The 24,263-nt window shown below is 42.3% G+C and overlaps 1 protein-coding gene across 1 annotated transcript; it reads right to left on the bottom strand.

Annotated features, from left to right (window-relative positions):
• Positions 1-690: 690 nt before the first annotated feature.
• On the bottom strand, positions 691-24,217 carry GLOD4 (glyoxalase domain containing 4). Its single transcript, XM_082860366.1, has 9 exons — positions 24,105-24,217; positions 20,912-20,961; positions 20,226-20,346; positions 16,332-16,476; positions 10,815-10,951; positions 9,958-10,044; positions 9,577-9,690; positions 9,400-9,486; positions 691-1,667 (listed from the first exon to the last, which is right to left on the bottom strand). Exons 1-9 carry the CDS (start codon positions 24,192-24,194, stop codon positions 1,602-1,604), a joined length of 897 nt encoding a protein of 298 aa, XP_082716492.1. The 5' UTR covers positions 24,195-24,217; the 3' UTR covers positions 691-1,601.
• Between the last annotated feature and the right edge of the window lie 46 nt (positions 24,218-24,263).

The following is a 24,263-nucleotide window of genomic DNA, read 5'->3' as shown; positions in this document are numbered from 1 at the left end:
CTTACATAAACCACTTATTTTACTATAACAAACTTAGAAGGCCACATCAGGCACTTCCCTGGCAGTCCAGTGGTTAAGACTCCACCTTGCAATGCAGGGGGTGCGTGTTCGATCCCCGGTCAGGGAACTAAGATCCCACATGCCGTGCAGCGCAGCCAAAAAAAAAGAAAGGCCACATCACAACAGCCTAATACACTGGGAGAAGTATAGTTTCTTTTCAGGAGAACAGTATTACCTGAGATAAACATCAAGAATTAATAATCTAATTATTAATTAATTAGAAAATCTGAGAATTAACAAGTCATAGTCTAAAGAAGACAGAGGCATTTACTTGATTATTCAAAATTCATATAATAATTTCCCCATGCATAGGAAAAAAAAAAGTGAACCAACTGTCGACAGGAGGAACATAGCTTGATTTGCTTTGAAACTCACAATTGCTTCCCTAAGATAGAGAATTTAAGTGGAATGAAAAGTGCTGTGGAGCTGGGAAATAATTTTTTCCTCTCAGTGAAGGTTAAGATAGCCCTATCAGAAGGTGAGCTGAAACTCACTCTGAAATTTCCATACCCTACCCTGCCAGCAAGGGAGAACAGCAGAGGCTATGATTTACGAGTAATTTCATGTATATTGTACAGGAACAGGTATCTTCTGAGTCAATCATTTCCAATCTCATCAGTTTCTTCCCTATAGTTTGAACCTGGCAACCACTTTAAATAATGAGTCTTACAGATTGGTTGTAACAGCTTGATTTCAGAAGCATAATTTCAAAAACCATTTCATAATAACTATGCCCAACTTAATTCTATTTCCAGTGATTAAAACTGATTTGTTCTGCAGAATCAAATAGAAAACAAGAAAATATTAAAAAAAAGTTTTTCATGCTGAAGAAATCATCTAATTCATCACTAAGAAATCTAACATGGTCTCTTCTTACGAGGATTAAAAGAAAAAAATAGAGAGAGAGAGAGAGAGGGAGAGAGAGAAACTAGCACAGAGCCAGGCGTGTAGCAACATAATACGTTAGATCCTTTTGTCTGTTTTCTCTGGCTACTCAAAAATTTAAAGCAAAAAATGTGGGAGCGTTAACCAAGTCTTTTGGTTCAAGGCACAAAATTTCTTTAAAAGTTTTTATTGGTCAAGGCCTGCCAGAGTTAAGACATTAGAACAGCATACTGTCGCCAGGTACTGGAAGTACTCCTGCTGCAAGCAATTGATTTGGGTTTATTTGTTCTCATTAAATCTACATACTTATCAAAATTCCCTCCATTCCCAGCCAAAGGTCCTGTTCAATGCAGCTGTCCCAGGCTGCAGAAGAATTGATTACTAATGTAATACAGTTACACAAAAAATGTACCCTTCCAGGGATGGCACAGATGACAGCAAGAGCTCTCCTCTAAATGGACTGATAATGATAGGATCTTCTCTCTAAAATATATCAGAGCTCTCAAAGATAAAAATACACAAATCTTCACCACCCAGCCTCTCTGCCCACACAGGAAACCACCACGTTGTGAGAACATTTGTCACATAATGCACACATCAGGCCTCACAGCTGTTCGACAGGAATCACTAATGCTTGTTCCACGTGATGTCTTCCGTTAACCTGAAGCCTTTGGTTTATTTTGTGCAGCAAACCATTCATCACTTTTATCTTTTGCCATTGCCTATAGAAACAGAATTGGAATATTTATTTATTCTCAATCCATAAAATAAAACACATAGTCTACTTCATACCTCACTGCACTGCCCACAATCAAGAAATTAACAATTAAAAGATGTTCAGGGACTTCTATGGTGGCACAGTGGTTAAGAATCCGCCTGCTAACGCAGGGAACATGGGTTCGAGCCCTGGCCCGGGAAGATCCCACACGCCGCAGAACAAATAAGCCCATGCTCTACAACTACTGAGCCTGCCCTCTAGAGCCCACGTGCCACAACTACTGAAGCCTACGTGCCTAGAGTCTGTGCTCTGCAACAGGAGAAGCCACCGCAATGAGAAGCCCACGCACCACAACGAAGAGTAGCCCCCGCTCACTGCAACTAGAGAAAGCCCGGGCACAGCAACAAAGACCCAACGCAGCCAAAAAATTAATTAATTAATTAACTAAAAAAAGAAGAAAAAATGTTCATTCAGTATAGAGTCTTGTGTTTACTTTGACAGAGGATGCTGATGGGTATCAAGCAATCGCTTGTTAGTTCTCATTTTGCAGAGTAAAGGGCAGAGCCTGCAGCCGGAAAGTGCGGCTGACGCTGCCTGGAGAGCAGGCCAAGCACACCCCGCTGTGGGCTCTTTGGAACAGAAAGTGCTGTCATTCTCAGAGTCTGGGTGGGCTCTCAAGAATCTTTAGTGCTCAGGAGACTCAGTCTAATGATGAGACCAAATGTGAAAAGCTATTTTGACGTCTTAGCAATGAGCCTGGAATGATTTCCTTTTTCCACGCCTCCTCCCACACCATTCCGCTGATGTTGGTACTGTTTGGTTTGGAACCTCTTAATTAAAAAAGAAGCCTTGTTAATAACAATATGTTTTGGTTCCACCAGAGTCCTTTTATCCTATCATTCCATGAGGTTGAGGTCATAGAAAGGGGCTTGTGGGCAGGGAGGGCAGGGGAGCCCAGCTTAAAACTGAAGTCTCTTTTTTAAAAATTTTATTTATTTATTTACTTATTTAGGCTGCTCTGGGTCTTCATTGCTGCACAGGGGCTTTCTCTAGTTGTGGTGAGTGGGGGCTACTCTTCTTTGCGGTGCGCCGGCTTCTCATTGCGGAGCACGAGCTCTAAGCGCATGGGTTCAGCAGTTGTGGCTTGCGGGCTGCAGAGTGCAGGCTCAGTAGTTGTAGTGCATGGGCTTAGTTGCTCCCCGGCACGTGGGATCTTCCTGGACCCAGGGCTCGAACGCGTGTCCCCTGCACTGGCAGGTGGATTCTTAACCACTGAGCCACCCAGGGAAGCCCCTAAACCGTTTTTTAAATTACTGGATTGATGCTTTAGAGAGCTAGTGCTAGCAACAGGGATTGACAGGAAGGTGGGAGGAGGCTTTTGCAGTATTGCAGGTGAAAATGAGAGCTTTTTCAAAAGGGAAGTAGATAGACAAAGGATTTCAGAGGTAGAACTCACAGTTCTTGGTGACTAATTGCTAATAGAATGTAGGAGTGAGGAGAAACAGTAATCAAAAACGGCTCTGTTTGTAAATCTAAAACTATTCTAAAATAAAAAGCATATTAAATGTTAAAAGAAAAACTGGCTCTGAGGATTCTAGCTTAAACAATTGTGATAACAAATATATAGTGCTATTCAGGGGCGGGAGCAGAGTATAGAAGAGGAAAAAAGAACTGGCTTTGAAACTTGAAAGACCTCAGTTTGAGCCCTTGCCTGCCACTTACTGAATGTATAATATTGGGTGACTTACTCTTTTGAGCCTCAGTTTCTTCATCTGAAAAGGGAATGCCATCCACCTTGTAGATTATGGTAAGAGTTGCAGAATATACATAAGGCGCTTAAGAACATGTCAGTATAGGAGATGCTTAATAAATAGTAATTTTTATTTTTCTATTATACTAATGAAGACTGGATTTGAAGTAAGATAAATTAAGTTATAGGCATGTGGAGTTGAAATGTCCATGGTCTATCCAGGTAAAAAGTTTCTCTGGCTATAACACTAGTCTGACAAAAAAAGCATTAAGCATAAAAGGAAAAGTTGATAAACTGGACTTAGAGAAATGTCTGTTCTTCAAAAGCCTATATTAAGAAAATAAATAGTCAAGCCATTGAATGGGGAAAGTACTTGCATTTGCAGATTATCTAACAAATGACTCGTATCCAGAACTCCAACACAACAACAAGAAAGAGAAAAACAGTCAAAAAATTTTAAAACAGGAATTTAAATGGGCCTTGAAATATAAGCAAATATTCAAATGAGAGAAGGGACATTCTAGGATAATAAAATAATGTGAGCAAAGACACAGAGAGTGAAAATAAATTTATATGTAGAGGTTAGAGAATGGCTAAAATGTGAAATAGATCAGTGGCATGTCTTCCAATTAGTTTGTCATGAAACTCAATGGATCAGATAAATTATTCTGTATTGATATAGTCCAATTATATTAAAGCTAAATAAAAAATACATAGGGCAGCAAAGAAACAAAAGAAAATACACAGGGCAAACCAACTGTATAAAACCATTTTTTAGGTGGTCAGGGAAATTTTAATAAGAACTGAATTTTAGGTGACATTAAGGATATACTGTTGGGAGTTCCCTGGTGGTGCAGTGGTTAAGAATCCGCCTGCTTACAAAAGGAATAAAATACCTAGGAATAGACCTACCTAAGGAGGCAAAAGACCTGTATGCAGAAAACTATAAGACACTGATGAAAGAAATTAAAGATGATACAAACAGATGGAGACACACCATGTTCTCGGATTGGAAGAATCAACATTGTGAAAATAGACTATACTACTCAAAGCAATCTACAGATTCAATGCAATCCCTATCAAACTACCAATGGCATTTTTCACAGAGCTAGAACAAAAAATTTCACAGTTTGTATGGAAACACAAAAGACCCTGAATAGCCAAAGCAATCTTGAGAAAGAGAAACAGAGCTGGAGGAATCAGGCTCCCTGACTTCAGACTATACTACAAAGCTACAATAATCAAGACAGTATGGTACTCGCACAAAAACAGAAATATAGATCAATGGAACAGGATAGAAAGCCCAGAGATAAACCCATGCACCTTATCTTTGATAAAGGAGGCAAGAATATACAATGGAGAAAAGACAGCCTCTTCAATAAATGGTGCTGGGAAAACTGGACAGCTACATGTAAAAGAATGAAATTAGAACACTCCCTAACACCACACACAAAAATAAACTCAAAATGGATTAAAGACCTAAATGTAAGGCCAGACACTATAAAACTCTTAGAAGAAAACACAGGCAGAACACTCTATGACATGAATCACAGCAAGATCCTTTTTGACCCACCTCCGAGAGAAATGGAAATAAAAACAAAAATAAACAAATGGGACCTAATGAAACTTAAAAGCTTTTGCAAGGCAAAGGAAACCGTAAACAAGATGAAAAGACAACCCTCAGAATGGGAGAAAATATTTGCAAACAAAGCAATGGACAAAGGATTAATCTCCCAAATATACAAGCAGCCCATGCAGCTCAATATCAAAAAAACAAACAACCCAATCCAAAAATGGGCAGAAGACCTAAATAGACATTTCTCCAAAGAAGATATACAGATTGACAACAAACACATGAAAGGATGCTCAACATCACTAATCATTAGAGAAATGCAAATCAAAACTACAATGAGGTATCACCTCACACCAGTCAGAATGGCCATCATCAAAAAAATCTAGAAACAATAAATGCTGGAGAGGGTGTGGAGAAAAGGGAACCCTCCTGCACTGTTGGTGGGAATATAAATTGATACAGCCACTATGGAGAACAGTATGGAGGTTTCTCAAAAAACTAAAAATAGAGCTACTATACAACCCAGTAATCCCACTACTGGGCATATACCCTGAGAAAACCATAACTCAAAAAGAGTCATGAATAAAGACACAGACTTACTAGAGAATGGACTTGAGGCTATGGGGAGGGGGAAGGGTAAACGGTGACAAAGCGATAAAGAGGCATGGACATATATACACTACCAAACGTAAGGTAGATAGCTAGTGGGAAGCAGCCGCATAGCACAGGGAGATCAGCTCGGTGCTTTGTGACCGCCTGGAGGGGTGGGATAGGGAGGGTGGGAGGGAGGGAGACGCAAGCGGGAAGAGATATGGGAATATATGTATATATGTAACTGATTCATTTTGTTGTGAAGCTGAAACTAACATACCATTGTAAAGCAATTATACTCCAATAAAGATGTTAAAAAAAAAAAAAAAAAGAGTCATGTACCACAATGTTCATTGCAGCTCTATTTACAATAGTCAGGACATGGAAGCAAGCTAAGTGTCCATCAACAGATGAATGGATAAAGAAGATGTGGCACATATATACAATGGAATATTATTCAGCCATAAAAAGAAATGAAATTGAGTTATCTGTAGTGAGGTGGATGGACCTACAGACTGTCATACAGAGTGATGTAAGTCAGAAAGAGAAAAACAAATACTGTATGCTAACACATATATATGGATTCTAAAAAAAAAGGGTTCTGAAGAACCTAGGGGCAGGACAGGAATAAAGATGCAGACAGAGAGAATGGACTTGAGGACATGGGGAGGGGGAAGGGTAAGCTGAGACAAAGTGAGAGAGTGGCATGGCATATATACACTACCAAATGTAAAACAGATAGCTAGTGGGAAGCAGCCACATAGCGCAGGGAGATCAGCTCGGTGCTTTGTGTCCACCTAGAGGGGTGGGAGGGAGATGCGAGAGGGAGGAGATATGGGATATATGTAAAGCAATTATACTCCAATAAAGATGTTAAAAAAAAAAAAAGAATCCACCTGCCAATGCAGGGCACACGGGTTGGATCCCTGGTCTGGGAAGATCCCACATGCCGTGGAGCAATTAAACCCGTGCACCACAACTAATGAGCCCATGTGACTAGAGCCCATGCTCCACAGCAAGAGAAGCCACAGCAATGAGAAGCCTGCACAGAGCCCACGAGCCACAACTACTGAGCCCGCACGCCTAGAACCCATGCTCCGCAACAAGAGAAGCCACTGTGATGAGAAGCCCACGCACCGCAATGAAGACCCAACGCAGTCAAATAAATAAATAAGAGGTTGATATAAGGAGGCAATATAACACTGTGTTAACTGTAAAAAAAAAAAAAAAAAAAAAAAGGATATATTTTTTAAGTGTGATTATATCAATATTGTATATATGAAAATTCCTTAATTTTTGCTTTTTTTAAAACTTATTTTTATTGGAGTATAGTTCCTTTACAATGTTGTAATTTTCACTTTTCAAATCATCTTAAAATGTGTAAAATACTTAAGTGTTTAGGGTTGAAATGACATGATGTCTGAAATTTGCCTTAAAATTCTCCAACAAATATCCCCACTGCCAAAAAAACAAGTGGGGTGGAAAGGAATGATGAAAAATTATGGCAGAGTTGACTGGTGACAGTCACATAGGGATTTTGTACTCTTTTGTGTATATATGGAATTTTAAATCATGAAATATTAAAAATAAAATCTGTTACAGAAAGAAACGGACAAAAGACAACACACAAATGTTGGTGAGGACGCAGAGCAGCTGGAACTCTTCTATACATACATGGCCAATAGTGTAAAGCGGTTCAATCACTTTGGACAACTGTTTGGCAGTTTCTTAGAAAGTAAAAGCAATTCCCCTCCCAGGTATTTACCCAAGAGAAATGAAACACATGTCCATAAGAAGAGTTGTGAGAATGTTCAGAGCAGTCTTCCTTAAAATAGATAAAAATCTGGAAAACACTTCAATGTCCACCATTGGAAGAATGGATAAGCAAATTGTTATATTCATAAAATTGAATACCACTCAGCAAAGAAAAAAGAATTCTGGCATGTACAATTACACTGAGGAATCTCAAAAATGTTACATTGACTGAAAGAAGCCATTCCATTTATATGAAGTCCAAGGACAGACAAAATTCATATGACAGAATTCAGAACAGTAGTCGCTGCTGGGAGGAGGGGTTGGGACCTAGAAATGGGCACAACAGAACTTTCTATAACAATGAAAATACTCTATATTTTGAGTAGTGGTTATACGAGTATATGTAACTGTCAAAACTCATCAAAGTGGACACTAAACTTTCTGTACACTTTAATTCTATGTATATTTTACCACAGTAACAACAATGAAAAATGCTCATTTAGAGCTTAGTGGGGAGTGGGAACTAGAAGTTAGGAAGTTGAGAACGGATGATGGCTGAAGCTCTGCACAGAGATGACCAGAGTAACAGGTAACTTCTACTCAGAGAAGAGAAAGAATGTATAATGAGAGGGTAAAAGACAGCCAAGGTGGGACCGTGGGCAAAATCATTTCAGGATCAGTCACAGAAAAAAATGCCTGTGGCTGAGGGGAAGCTGTCAGAGAGATAGGAAGATGGCAGGATCCCCAACATCAAGGGAGAAGAGAGCTCAAAAGAGGAGGAAGTTGGGGACTTCCCTAGTGACGCAGTGGATAAGACTCCGTGCTCCCAATGCAGGGGGCCCGGGTTCAATTCCTGGTCAGGGAACTAGATCCCACACGCATGCCACAACTAAGGAGCCCACGTACTGCAACTAAGCAGCCCACAGGCCACAACGCAACTAAGGAGCCTGCGAGCCACAACTAAGGATACTGCCTGATGCAACTAAGACCCGCACAACCAAATAAATAAGTAAGTAAATAAATATTAAAAAAAAAAAAAGAGGAGGAAGTTGGTCAGTGATATGAAAGAGCAAGAAGAACAATCTAGCCAATCTGTCAACTAAGAGGTTGCCTGAGATTCTATTTTCCTTTATGGTAAAATTTGTAAACGCTACATTTTTGGTACATTTCCAGCTTTAATGAACAACAATTGAGTGTCCGTTATTATGTCAGCAGTTTGCCAAGCTCTATAAACAACACAACAATCCTATGAGGTGGATAATCTTATTTCCTCAAATTTTTGGATAAGAAACTACAGTTTAGAGATTTGAAGTAAATTTCTTACGGTCAGTCACATAGATCCTAAGCGACAGAACCAGGACAGATTGATTCATTCCTTTCAGCAGCAGCAGCAGAGTATTCACTGAGTTCCAGCTACATATGAGGTATGTGCTAGAAGCTGGGGTACAACACTGCATGCTGCTAAAAGATCGTGTTTGATGAGGATAGAAAAACAGTCACTGGATTTGGCAAGAGGAGGTCACCGATGATGTCAATGCGAGCGTCTCACTGCGTGACAGGAGCCAATGCGGAACAGAATGAAGTGTGAATGGGGGGTAAGAAGTAGAAACGGCGTGTAGGGAGATTTTTATAACAAATCTGGAGAAGGGATATGGGGTGAATAAAAGATTTTTAGAAGATACTAGAGTTAGTTTGTATGCTTATGAGAACAATTTGCTAGGAAGGAAGAGAACGATGCTGTAGAGTGGAGAAGAGATGACCAAGGGGCTAAGGTAGTGAGAGGGGGTGGCGTCGGGGCACTTCCGATCACCGAGCAGAACAGTGATGTATTTAGCAGCAGTGGTTCTCCAAGGCAGCGCGAGGTGGAGGGAAGGCACACATACTGCACCCAGATAAGAGTCACATAGGTGGCAATGAAGTTGACACAAGCCTCTGGCTCAAAAAGTCACCTCAAAAGGACACGGTTCTGAAAGTAAGAACTGGCCCTGATGCTTGGGTCCTTCTTCATACACACTTAACAGCACCCCCTTGAGCTGAAGGTGAGATAAATTTAGAAAAGAGACTCACGTCATCCAATAATTTGCTTCCCTCTGGATCCATCTTAGAGAGTTCTCGAAATGCTTCATCCCCCACAAAGCAAATTTCATGTCCATCCTACACCAAAAGAGAGAAAAGAAATTTGGCAAAAAGACACCTCAGAAGAAAGCCCTGGTGCGGCCTGTCCTGTTCCTAGGTAATACTTACAGGGTCGGCCAAAATGATAACTTGCACTGTTGCTTTCCCTGGAGTGTCCAGACTCACCAGGGGAGTCAGAATCTTCTGGTTCTCCCTTTTCATCAAATCTTCTAAGTCTGACAACTTGAGGAAAACAAAAAAGCAAAGTGAGCAAGGGGTCCCACACCACTCTTGGGCTGTGGTCCTCGAAAGCCCCAGAGGAATCTCAGATCAACCAGAAAACTCTGGCGCCACTTGTTTGATTTTATATCTCAGCTGCTCAAGACAACTGCTGAACTTGATACCAAAGCCACAATCAACATGAACCTAGAGAAGGGAGGGTCAAGTTTCCCGGCTGTTTGAACTAGCTAGTCACAGAGTTTAAACAAAAGACCTGGTACCAAACATTACCTCTTTCTGGGGGCAAGAAAAGGCAATTCGTCCAAAAGCTGTTGCATGAACAACTGCTCCTTGGATGCCCTGTAGCTCCAGCTTACACTGAAAAGACATGAGAAAGCGGGTTTATTTTTCGGAACAGGCTAGGTGGTAAAAGAAAAAAATTCAAACAGGGCTAAAGGAATAAAGTAAATTCTCAGTCTCCCTCTTACTCTCACCCCAGAGGCAACCAGTCAGCAGGCATCCACAGGCATATATCCTTTTTTCTTTTTTACACAAATGGTAGCATAATTTATGCACCATTCTGTCCCTTGTTTTTCTCCAATTAATGTTACCATCTCAGCACATAGAGACTCGCCTCATTCTTTTTGATGGCTGCTTACTAATCCATTCTATGGATGAACCATAAATGGTTGAACTATTGCTTGAATCCACAGGGCATTTAGGTTATTTCTTATATTTTGCTATTACAAACAATGCCGCAGCAGATAACCTTGTACATACTTCTTTGTGCACGTGTAGGATAAGTACATTTGTAAAATAAATTCCTCGGAGTAGACCTTCTGGCTTAAAGTAAAAGGACTAAATCATGCTCAAATGCTAAGTTATTAAGAGAAAAAAAAAAAAGATTATCATTACAGCATTAAATCTTGCCTACATCTCTTCTGACTCAGCAAATCCACTCCTGAAAGGACACATTCCCCCAATATAAACAAAGGTAATATCTGGGTGGTGAGCTTACCAGCAATTTTAATTTTCTTCTGTCCTAAATATTGAATTACTATGAAGAAACTATGAGAATAACCTTCATGTTAACTTTATTTATAAGCCAAACTCATAGTAACAGATTATTTCTCTCCAAGATTGCTCACCTGGTTATCAGCATAGCCCAGCAAAGCCCTCTGCTTCTTTTCATCTTTTTCATAAATTTTCATTCCCAGTAGATTAGACCAGTAGTTCAAGGACTTCTGAAGATCAGACACTGCTAGAGTTACTTTTAATACAGGATCTGTAGGGTAATGAAACAGCAGGAATGAACAGGGCAGTGCAAAGGAATGGAAGAGAAGGACCCAAACAGGCTCAAGTATATATAAGAATTTAGTTTATAAAAAAGGGATTTTAAGTCAGTGTGAAAGGGCAGATTATTCAATAAAGATAAACGGCATTAAGATAACTGGCTTCCGCGGAGCAACTAAGCCCATGCACCACAACTACTGAGCCTACGTGCCACAACTACTGAAGCCTGCATGCCTAAAGCCCGTGCTCCGCAACAAGAGAAGCCACCACAATGAGAAGCCCGTGCACCGCAATGAAGAGCAGCCCCCGCTCGCCGCAACTAGAGAAAGCCCACGCACAGCAACAAAGACCCAACGCAGCCAAAAATAAATAAATAATTTAAAAAAAAAAAAAGATAACTGACTTCTTATTTGGTGGGAAGAAGCTACACCTTTAAACTAAATGGCAAAATACATTCCTAATGAGTTAAAGGATTGTTTAAAGACTGAAACCGTGAAAATACTAGAAATGGGTGATTATTTAAACAATTTTGGGGTGGAGAAAGACTTTTTTTTATAAATAAGATTTTTAAAATATTTATTTTATCTATCAATTTATTTTGGCTGCGTTGGGTGTTTGTTGCTGTGTGCAGGCTTTCTCTAGCTGTGGTGAGCGGGGGCTACTCTTTGTTGCGGTGCATGGGCTTCTCACTGCGGTGGCTTCTCCTGTTGTGGAGCACGGGCTCTAGGTATGAGGGCTTCAGTAGCTGTGGCGCACAGGCTCAGTAGCTGTGGCTCGCGGGCTCTAGAGCACAGGCTCAGTAGTTGTGGCGCATGGGCTTAGTTGCTCCGCGGCATGTGGGATCTTCCCAGACCAGGACTCGAACCCGTGTCCCCTGCATTGGCAGGTGGATTCTTAACCACTGTGCCACCAGGGAAGCCCAGAAAGATCTTTTTTAATCTGACACTAAAGATAGAAAAACCATGAAGAAAAAAATGTGCTAGGTTAATTACATGAAATGGAAAACCCCTAGACAACAATCAAAAAAAAAGGATTACTATCAAAATTAAAGAATAAAACAAAGTAGGAAACATTTTTTAACAACATATGACAAAAAGTCCTTAATATTTAAATCACCTTTAAACATCATAAGGAAAAGATGCACGTCCTGGAAAAATAAGCAAAAGGCACGAAGCAGTAATCCACAAAAGGAGGAACTGGAACAGTCAATGAACATATGAATGCATGTTTGACCTCACAAAGAAATTAGAATTCAAATAAGGGGCTTCCCTGGTGGCGCAGTGGTTGAGAATCCGCCTGCCAATGCAGGGAAAACGGGTTCGAGCCCTGGTCTGGGAAGACCCCACATGCCGCGGAGCAACTAGGCCTGTGAGCCACAACTACTGAGCCTGCGCGTCTGGAACCTGTGCTCTGCAACAAGAGAGGCCACGACAGTGAGAGGCCCACGCACCGTGATGAAGAGTGGCCCCCACTCGCCACAACTAGAGAAAGCTCTCGCACAGAAACGAAGATCCAACACGCCAAAAATAAATAAATAAATAGAATTCAAATAAAACATTTTGTTATCTAATTAGCAAATAATTTTAAAAGTTCACAGTGTTAACTGTTATAGTACAGGGGGAAAAAACCACAATCATGTAATAATGGCAGAGTGTAAATTAGTATGTTTCTGAGCAACAATTTGACAAAATGTACCTAAAAACCCTCCACTGCTTTTGAAAGAGCAATCCCATTTTCAGCAATTAAAGAAGTGACTGCGGATGTATGAAGGCCTTTTGTCACAAAGACATTCATCACAGTGTTGCTCATAACAACGAAACACCAGAGACAACATGAATATCTAACAACAGACAACTGTTTCTCTTCCTACAATGTCACACAATGGAATCCCATATATATTTAATTATATATTTATTTCTTTTGATCAAGATTGGAAAGATATACTCTAAAATGTTAACAGGGACTACCCTGGTGGTGCAGTGGATAAGACTCTATGCTCCCCATGCAGGGGGCCCGGGTTCGATCCCTGGTCAGGGAACTAGATCCCATATGCATGCTGCAACTAAGACCCAGTGCAACCAAATAAATAAAATAAGTAAAATGTTAACAGTGGTTATCTCTTTTCTTCTTCCTTATTTTTGCGTATCTGTGTGTCTAGGGGAAAAAAATCTATTTTTTTTGTAAAAAGAATAAAAGTTATATTTAAACACTTATCATTATTGGAAACTTTTATATTGTAAAATGACTTTTTAAATTTACATATTAATTCATTTAAAAATAATATTACATTTTTTTTGTGAAAAACAACTTGTGTTTTCCAAAACAAGCAATGACAAGAACAGCATCGTTTTACGTTTTTGTGAATCTCTTTAAGGTCTGGATTAGTAGAAGATAGCTGGATTCTTACATCTGCTTCTGTACCCTGTCTGTTGCAATATATTGTTTAGTTGAAGCATATGAAGAAACTCCAGCTTCTGAGACATAAGTTGTTTGAGGAGTATCTTAAAAGTCTTTTTGGATAGTCTTTTTAGATACTATACTAAAATTTTTCTTTAAGGAGTTTGTAAAGTGACTTTTTGAAGAGCTGTTCCAAGTCTGTATCTGACTAGGATAAATTCAGTGCATTTTCCTTCAGTTTTCACTGCCTTAGTCCCGTTTTCTAGACAAGCAATACCATGGCTAAAGCAAGGTGTTTCTCACAGGTGCCTCTACCTGGCAGACTGTTTTAGTTTTCCCCATTCACTGAGACATCAACAAATTCCAGGTGATTCAGACCCTGAAGGGAGGTAGGGGCAGGAACAGTCATAGTGGGTGAAACTACACAGGAGTGATTCATTCAAAGAAGTATGGACACCAGGCTAGACTTATAGATTTGACTATATCACCAACCAGAAATTAATGCCCCAAAGGTATTATTCCAAAGAACAAAAACATCTTATGATGAATCTAGCGACTGTCATACAGAGTGAAGTAAGTCAGAAAGAGAAAAACAAATATCGTTTATTAACGCATATATGTGGAACCTAGAAAAATGGTACCAGTTTGCAGGGCAGAAATTGAGACACAGATGTAGAGAACAAACGTATGGACTCCAGCGGGGGAAAGTGGCGGGAGGTGGTGGTGGTGTCATGAATTGGGAGATTGGGATTGACATATATACACTAATATGTATAAAATGGATAACTAAAAAGAACCTGCTGTATAAAAAATAAAATAAAATTCAAAAAACAAATAGTGACCAGGGCTTCCCTGTGGCGCAGTGATTGAGAGTCCGCCTGCCGATGCAAGGGACGTGGGTTCGTGCCCCGATCCGGGAGGATCCCACGTGCCGCAGAGCGGCTGGGCCCGTGAGCCATGGCCGCAGGGCCTGCGCGCCCGGAGCCTGTGTTCTGCAACGGGAGAGGCCGCAGCAGTGAGAGGCCCACGTACCGCAAAAAAATAAAAAAAATTAAAAATTAAAAAATTAAAAATAGTGACCAAAGAAAAGACTCTATGGGGCTTCCCTGGTGGCGCAGTGGTTGAGAGTCCGCCTGCTGATGCAGGGGACACAGGTTCATGCCCCGGTCCGGGAAGATCCCACATGCCGCGGAGCGGCTGGGCCCATGAGCCATGGCCGCTGAGCCTGCCCGTCCGGAGCCTGTGCTCCGCGACGGGAGAGGCCACAACAGTGAGAGGACTGTGTACCGCAAAAAAAAAAAAAAAAAAAAAATTCTATGGAAAACTTTTCAAGTTATTTGGAGGTAATCAAGATGATGTCATTAGAAAATATTTGAATTTTAATGTCAATACCCTAAATTGATATCTTTGGAATATAAAAACCAAATCTAGAAAGCAAAGAAAAAAAAACCTTATGATTGTGAGGTCCTGTATTATTTTATGTACTGAAACATCATTAAGACTAGGGAAAAAATGTATAATGGAATGAGTGGCAGGAGTTAAGTTTCAAAGTTAGTATATAAAACACCTATCACCTATCAATAAAAATACTCATAGGAATCCCTTACATTACCAGTGAAGTTCAGAAATACCATCTCTCAGTACATCCCACAGTACCAGCCTAACCTCCCACACTGGAACATCGCTCTTTCTTTTGCTGAGCTCCAGATGAAAAGCAAATAGCAGTGGGGACTTCCCTACTGCCTTCCAATGCAGGGGATGAGGGTTCGATCCCTGGTCAAGGAACTAAGATCCCACTTGCTGCGGGGCAACTACAGAGCCCGCCGCGCCCTACAGCCCATGCGCCACAACTAGAGAGAAGCCTGCCTGCCACAACTAAGACCCAACGCAGCCAAATAAATAATAAATAAATAAATATTAAAAAAAAAAGAAAGAAAAGCAAGTAGCAATAAACACAACTGTCAGGTTCAGTCTGAGGGGCCTTGGGGACTTGAGGCAGACCAGCGGGGAAAGAGAATGTCTTCACCTCAGGTGCACTTAGGGGCCTGTGTTCACTGATTGAATGACAGGCAGAAGTGCCCTTGCTATTCACCAGTATTTTTTTTTCCCTTTTCTTGCTTTTGTTTTTCTCTTGGCAGAGCAGGTAGCAGAATTTGCAGGAATTAAATACATGTGTGACGAGGATGCCTCGTACGTGAAACGTCATGCGGTTTCTCTCCCACTCACTGCGGCAGTCAGGGCGGTGGGCTCCTCACTTCATTCACCCACACTGACCAAGAGCCAGCACTGTAGTCTGGGAAACTGACCTTAGCTGCAAGATACGACTAACCGGTCTAAGGATAATCCTATTTCTCTTGCCTGCCAGCGATTGTTTCAGGAGCAGGCATGGGAATCAATTCTGACCAGGCAGTTGCTGGAAGATTCTGGGAAAGTTTTGCTGTGCTCTTAAAAAAGAGCCACAGGAAGTCAGTTTCTCTTCCTCCTACCAGATGAGAATGTGGAGGCAGGTAGCCCCAACTGCTACTGGCAGCCACCCTACAACCCTGAGAGGGAGAAGCAGACCCTTGAGGACAAGAGGATGCAGAGAGAGAAGATTTGGGTTCTTGATGCCATTGCTGAGCTGCTGAATCAACTAACCCTGAAGTCTTTCCTACCCAGAGAATGCCTGCTCTGTGAACTAAAACATTTTCTTACCGTTCAAGCTACAGTTGGGTATCTAATATCTGCAGCTGGAAGTATCCTAAACAGATACATTACCAGTAGAATAGATAGAACCAGTCCAGAACCCCTACAGTGATGCACTCAAATTCTGATATGAGAATATAATTTCTTAGAGGACAAATAACAACACTGGCTTGGGAAAGATGTGTCATGTCAATATAGAAAGACTCCATAGGAGACAGAAATTGAGCTCCCTCTCTCCTTCCATCAGAAGCCTTTAGACAGAGGGCTTTTGTCAGTGTGGGGATAATTACCTGACTGAGGTGGATTGCGGTTCTGCAAATAGAACTTATATCCTCCTGGGGCTTTGGTTTCAAAAACACCTTCTGCCACTTCACTGAGTGGCCACTCCAGCTTCCTGGCGTTGCTGACAGCCTGGCTAGAAGCGAGCGTGATACCCTATGGCAAACAACAGTATCACCCAAGTGCGTAATCACAACAGATCTTTTATAGAAGGTAATGAAGCAAAACCCCACTGCCTTTACATCAAATCACCTAAGATTTAATTGGCATTCAAAATTTTCTGCTAGTAATTTTGAAGTAGGTTTTGGACATTTTTCTCCCACAAAGATTCCAAACTTTGTGAATTGTAGGACAGAAACACAAATGCCAGAGAAAGTTGATTCATTTAATACCAAAGATAATCTCTCCTCACTTTCGAGATCTGGTCAGAGGAATCTTGATCTTACCCTTGGTTCGCCAGCTACTTATTTAAAATATTCTCTTTTTAATTTTGCTTTTTAAACCAAAATACATAAACCAACTATCGAGGCATTCTTTATTTAAATTAATCAAAATGCCTAAGAATGCGCACTATGCCTTCCGATGTGCCCAGCCTCGTTTCTAGCCTGGACTGCAGATCAGCCTCTCTGTGCCTCCAGTCTTGTCAATCCATCATCCACTCTGCAGCCGGAGTAAACTTTCTGAAACCCACCCTACAGTCTATCTCAAGACGGCAACCCCATGCTGTTGTTCCTCTGCTTAAAACCCTTGATGGCTCTTCATTTCACTCAGGGATGGCTTACGATGGCCTTAAAGGGCCAAGACAATCTGACCCATGTCATTTCTGAGCCCCTCTCCTCCCCCTCTCCCCTGGCTCTATTCCAGCCATGCTGGCCTCCTCACGTTTTCTAAAACGTGCCAGGCGCTGTCTGAGGGCTTTTGCAGCAGCTGTTTCCTAGCTGAAATGCTCTTCCCCGAGATATCCACACGGCTAACTCCCTTATCTCCGAGACTTTGCTCAGATGTCACCTCCTCATGGAAACCTGCTCTCAACACCCCACTTAAAATTAAAAGTGGGGGCTTCCCTGGTGGCGCAGTGGTTGAGAGTCCGCCTGCCGATGCAGGGGACACGGGTTCGTGCCCCGGTCTGGGAAGATCCCACATGCCACGGAGCGGCTGGGCACGTGAGCCATGGCTGCTGAGCCTGCGCGTCCAGAGCCTGTGCTCCGCAATGGGAGAGGCCACAACAGTGAGAGGCCCACGTGCCGCAAAAAAAATAAATAAATAAAACTGGTCATTTGCCCCATACTCCCAACCCCCCTTATCCTGTTCTGTTCTTACCCCATTACAATAATCACCTTTAAAATATTCAATAACATATATTACATTATATTATATTATATTATTTATTTATTCATTCATTGAAATTTATTTTTTTATTTTACTTTATTTTTTGCCGTATGCGGGCCTCTCACTGTTGTGGCCTCTCCCGTTGCGGAGCACAGGCTCCAGACGCGCAGGTTCAGCGGCCGTGGCTCACAGGCCCAGCCACTCCATGGCACGTGGGATCCTCCCGGACCGGGGCACGAACTCGTGTCCCCTGCATCGGCAGGCGGACTCCCAACCACTGCACCACCAGGGAAGCCTCATTGAAATTTATTATTTGTTGTCTGTCAGGCCCTGGGCCCCCTCCCCTACCAGGCACAGATTTCTGTCTGTTTTGTTCACCGCTTATCCAAAGTTCGTGGAACAGTGCCTGGCACATAGCAGACACTCAATAATAAATAATTTAATACATAGGTCATTTCACATATTTGTTAACATATGCATAAACTAAACTCCTAGAAGTGAAACTGCAAGGTCAAAGGGTAAAGGCACTAATTCTTTTGATACTGCCAAACTTGAGGCTGTACCACTTCACACTCTTATTAGTAATGCATGAGTGTGGCAGTTTTCCCACACCCTTCCTCACAGTGTGTTATCACACCTTTTGATTTTTGCCAATCTGATAGATGACAAATGGCAGCTCGGAAGTTGAACATCTTTTTCAATGTTTAAGAGACTTCCTCTTCTTTTCACTATACACGGGTTCTTTATACATATGGGAGTTCTATTTAACCTGTTTTTCTTTGTGTTCCATGAACTGAGGAGCAGCACCGAAGGCACCTTTCATCAGGGCTCTCTTACTACCAAAGTCTCCTGGGAAGACCCACAGTAGAGCCACCAGGCTGTTCTCCACCTACATGGCTTCTAGTACCTGCAGGCCCACTGATCAACATTTGACCTGAGCCGATTAAATGTTTATGGCAACAAGATGGTTTTGCTCTTTTTTTTTCTCCCTGATTTAAATTTGGAGAGTAAAGAAAAGAAAGATAAGGAGAAACACAGAGACCCTCATATACACTCAATCACCAAATCTTATGAACTCTACCTCTGACATCTCTCAAATCCATCCTCTCCCTCCCTCCCCCACTACTGCCACGTTTGTTAGTTATGGAACTGCAGGTTGCTGTGTATCCTGTGTGCTGGTGGCCTCACTTCCAGTCCTGCTCCCTGCCAACCCAACCTCCCTGCTCTAGCCACGGATTCTTGTGCATGGCAAATACTGCGTCATTCCCCTGCTTAAAAGTGGCTCCACTCTGCTTTCAGAATAAAGTCTGAACGTCCTGATATGATGTGGCCCCTGCTCACTCCTCCAGCCTCAACTCTACCCACTCCCTTCTTCACACACTAAGCTCCAGCCAGAGTGAGTCACTCACAGTTCTCTTAGCGCCATGCTCCCTCTCACCTCCAGGCCTGTGCACATGCTGAGGACAGCCATCTCACCCTCCCACCCTGCCCCCCTCACCCTGCTCAGACGTCACTTCTGGGAAGCCGTCCCTGAACTCTCATCTGTCTGAGCACAGGCTGGAAATTCCTCCTGTGTGTTCCCACATTCTCCTGTTCTTATCCCTATCTTAGAACTTATCACACGGTATTCTTGTTGTCTCTTTACCTGTTTCCCCCATCAGACAGGAAACTGCTTAGGCCAGGGAACATGCTCTAAATGGTATCCCCAGGACTAACAAGGTACATGGCATAGAGCAAGTCACAATAAATATCTGTTAAATGAATAAATTAGTGAGAGGCATGGAGAGTGAGAAAGAGAAATGTATTAATATGTTATATCTGAGCAGTCCTTTCCATTTACAAAACACTTTTATATATATCTGGTCCTACAAACTTCAATCTAGGTACCATTATTTTAACATGAGTTAACAGGAATAGCGAGATCAAATGAGCAAAATAACATCTAGCATGAGGTAAAGTTGCTCAGTAGATTCTGGGTAAGAATCAGTTACTCCTCTCTTGCTATGTATTTGGGCCCAGTGACATTCCCTCTTGCACACAGTAACTGCTCAGCAAATGACAGATACTATTACTATAACAGGTGCACAATGACTTGAATTCTTGAATGCATTAATGAATACAGTGCATGCAATGACACCTTCTTTCTATCCTTAAAACCTCAGATTTTTCTCTGACTAGGATTCACTGCAATCAGTCACCCCAATCACAACTGTCCACTAGAGAGAAAATATTTCCCTGGATGGTGATCAGGACCTGACGAACCATTGACTCTGGCCCTTCCACCTCCCGAGATTCAGTCATTCCCCCAGGGGAGTCTTGTCTCCTTCAAACCTGTCTCTAAGCCTTGAGCTTGATTCCTAAGTGGTGGGAGAACACATTTCATCCTGAGCCAGCTTGGAGACAGGGGCCCAAGCAGGTTTCTTGGTTTTGTTCTTTTTTAAATAGAAAATATCAAAAAGCTAATCACTAAACTGCACCCCAAAGCCATCAATCAGTAGTCATCGTTATCTACAGCCGTATCAGTGACCTCTCTAAAAGGTACAGCCAAAAATCTGCTAGAACAAAATGATATTTACCATGAAGTCATTGCCAAGCTTGTAGTTGCCAATGCCGTAATTGTAAGTCAGTTCTGCAACAAAATGATCATCCTCAGGTCCAAATCCCACCATTGTTTTACTCCATTTTCCATCATAAGGCCTAGAAAAATGAAAAAAAAAAAAAAATGAACCCAGTGACCACAGACAAAATCTGCTTCAGGTTGCCCCCAAAGAACTATTGGGACAAAGAGGTGGGCAGTCCCTCTGGTCCTCCAAGTACCCATAAGGATGAGATGACCTCAGCCGGTGCTAAGAGCAGCTGTGCACAGCGCTCATGGGCCCCATCACCAAAGGCTCAAAAGACCATTTGTCTGGCACTTACTTGAGGGAAAGATTCGTTTACCTTTTCTTTAAAGTAGGGAGCTGAATCCTATAGGGACAGCCGTCCCACCTGACCTTAACTCATTTTTTGCCTACTTGTCAAGCATGCAATTCCCATCAGGCCTTGGAATTTCTCAGCTTGCCATGGTTACTAAGCTTAAGAGATACTCCATAAGACACTGCTTCATCCACAGCATATACTTATTTGTGACCCTGAAGCTGCCTCCCTAATTTATTGCCTCCTTAATTTATTCTACTGCCTTCTACTCGCTTTGAGAAACTGCTTTCTGTTCTTCAGGGGTATTCAGAGACTAAAGAAGATGTTAAGAAACAAGGGGTCATACCCATTACAGGCAGCTCTGCAGCCTTCCTCAAATTCCTCATGCCGAAGAATCTGGTAAGGGAATGAGAATTAATGGCAAAGTTGTCCTAGTAGTACACACAGCATATTTAGTACAAACTAAAATGTCAAAACACAGACATTATTATTTGTAAGCTTTCTGTGTAAAACAAACAGAAGATAACGAGCTGTATATCTTTCCCAGGCTGGAAGTAGTAGAGGTAAGAAAGATCGGCTTGATACCAAGGGTCAGGCAACCAACCAAAGTTGTAAATCTATTATATTTAGATCGGGAAGCACTACTGTGTAGTGAAAAAAGTGTGGCCTTCACTTAGTAGCTGTGTAACTCTGAGAACAACATATTAGGATCTGAGTCTCCTAATATGTTGTGAAAATAGATAATTTATTAAAGCATATGACACAGAACCTACTACACAGTAGGCTCTCAATGTGTCAGTTTCTGTTTTCCTTTTTGAGTCCCACAGCTACTGCTCCAGTTCAAGCTCCCATCACATCTCTCACAGACTATTTATTAGAAATCATCTTATTGGGGCTTCCCTGGTGGCGCAGTGGTTGGGAGTCCGCCTGCCAATGCAGGGGACACGGGTTCATGCCCCGGTCCGGGAGGATCCCACATGCTGCGGAGCGGCTGGGCCCGTGAGCCATGGCCGCTGGGCCTGCGCGTCCGGAGCCTGTGCCGCGCAGCAGGTGAGGCCGCAACAGTGAGAGGCCTGCGTACCGCAAAAAAAAAAAAAAAAAAAAAAAAAATTAAAAAGAAATCATCTTATTGATCTCTTTCCTTAATACCACCATAAAATTAAGTCTCTAAAGCACAGCTCTGATCACACCACTGCCCTGTTCTAAAATGTAAGAGAGCTCCCCACTTTTTATGACATCAAATCCAAATTCCTTAGCATATTATTCAAGATACTATCAGGGACTTCCCTGGCAGTCCAGTGGTTAGGACCCCGCGCTCTCACTGCCAGGGCTGGGGTTCGATCCCTGGTCAGGGAACTAAGATCCCATAAGCCGTGTGGAGCAGCCAACAACAACAACAACAAAACCCCAAAAAACTAAAGGCACATAAAACTAGTGGTGCTTCCCAAATATATCTTAACTTTGCATTGGCTGTTCAGTTTTTCTAGTATACTCCTCCCTCTAATCTAGGTCTATGGATATCCCACCTATCTTTAGAGGTCACCTCAAGTACCAGGTCTCCATGAATTATTTCCTGAGGACCAGGTTAGAATTAAAGCTCTCCTACTGTTGTACTTTTATAATAATGGTAGCTAACACTTACATAAGACATACCATGTGTCAAATACTACACATATAATAATGTGTTTAATCTTTACAACCACCCTTTTATCAATGAGGAAACACATTAAGAGAGAGCTCTGTGGTTTTCTATCATCAAATTTCAAGTACCGTTACCATCAGCAATGTACAATTCCCACCCCCATTCCAAGCCAGGAGCTTTAATTGAGGACAGATACCAGGGTTATTTTCATCTTTGTCACCAAAGCCCAACACAGAACCATGAAGTGGGTGATGTTTTTTAAATGACTGATGAAGTCAGGTAACTCCCTTTGCACTCCATGTCTCCTGGGGTGTCTTTACATTAAATCGCACTCTTGCACACTGTAAACAAAGAATGTCGCCTGCAACTCCATTTCTGCAAGGACCAGGGCATCAGCTACTGCAGTGGCCCACCAACAGTGCACCTTGAAAGGAATTCAGGATGGAGAAAAACAAGAAGCATTCCATGCTTTGGATGCTGGCCCTAGATATTTAAGATGCATATCTAAGGAATAATTTCAATGAATCCAGAACCCATCTTCTGGGACTTCCCTGGTGGTGCAGTCGTTAAGAATCCACCTGCCAATGCAGGGGACCACTTCCTGGACCGGGAAGATCCCACGTGCCGTGGAGCAACTTAGCCCATGAGCCACAACTACTGAGCCTGCAATCTAGAGCCCCCAAGCCACAACTACTGAGGCCCACGCGCCTAGAGCCCATGCTCCGCAACAAGACAAGCCACCGCAATGAGAAGCCCGCGCACCGCAGTGAAGAGTAGCCCCCACTCGCCGCAACTAGAGAAAGCCCGTGCTTAGCAACGAAGACCCAATGCAGCCAAAAATAAATAAATAAGTTTATTTTTAAAAATCCCAAGTTAAAAAAAAAGAAAGAAGCATTAACTTGAGATGTCTGTTTTTGTGATTAGCAGTAATCTTTTGATGTTCAACTACGTGGTTTTGTTTTTTTTTCCCCCCCAGAAAAAAACTCATATATATTCTAGCTCCGCCCTTGCCTCTTCAGGGCAGTTCCTCAGAGCTATCTGAGAGGCTGTCTTCCAGGCTACAGTCCTCAGTAAGGTTCCCAAAAAGAACCTTTCTTTTATTTTAGGTTGTGCATTTTATTTTATTTTATTTTAGGTTGTGCATTTTTTTTTAGGTTGTGCATTTTATTATTTTATTGTGCATTTTTTATTTTAGGTTGTGCATTTTATTTTAGGTTGTGCATTTTTGTTTCAGTTGACAACATCTAAAGTCCCTGCTTATCAGGAAGCTCCCCAATAGCTTCCACCAGCGCTTGCCACCCAGGTGATCTCTGCAGAATCACAGCTGCTCAGAGCTGGAGAGAGGCGACTTCCAGGTGTTGGAGACGAGGATGGGTTCTTACTTCACACTTAGATCTGGATTATGGAGAGAAGAACTGGAGCACTCACCCAGAGACTGAATATCCAAGAGACCAGTCAAACCAGCAGCAAGAGAAGCAGAACTCTGACTAATGCTTATATCTAAACCGAAAGGCTCCAAACCAGAAGACAGTCATTGTTCACCGGAGGAGTATTATATATAACTTTTTATTTACTGCCTTTCCCACTAGACTAGAAGCTTCGCAAGGACAGGAATAAACATTCGTGAATAAACTTAAATGAAAGAACGTGTGTGGGCAACACAATCGGCGACTAGTAAGTGTGACCCCCTTTCAAAGTCCATCTAACCCAAGCCGCGACTCACGACTCTTCCTGAAGTTGAAAACCACAGAGCTAATGGGAAGTCTAGGGGCTAAGGTCGGACACCCGGGTTCCCGCTGAAATCCACATCACACCCTTTTCTCCCCTCCCTCGGCCATGTGGGGCTCAGCCTCCCGCGACCCCCTCGCGCGCCAACCCCTCTCCGCCCCGTCTCCACCTTCATTCCCAGGACATCACGATAGAAACAAGCCGTCTGGAAGCGGTTTCCCACTTTGAACACGAAGTGCAGAGACCGACGAGACGCCATGACCAGCCGTTACTCGTACAGCGCCGCACCGCCCACAGAGGCTGCCGGCGCGGTAGTGACGTCACTGAT

The sequence above is a fragment of the Leucopleurus acutus genome (assembly GCF_964270905.1).
Source record: "Leucopleurus acutus genome assembly, chromosome: 19".
NCBI classification, from domain to species: Eukaryota; Metazoa; Chordata; class Mammalia; order Artiodactyla; family Delphinidae; genus Leucopleurus; species Leucopleurus acutus.
This window is presented reverse-complemented; position numbering and strand designations above follow the sequence as displayed.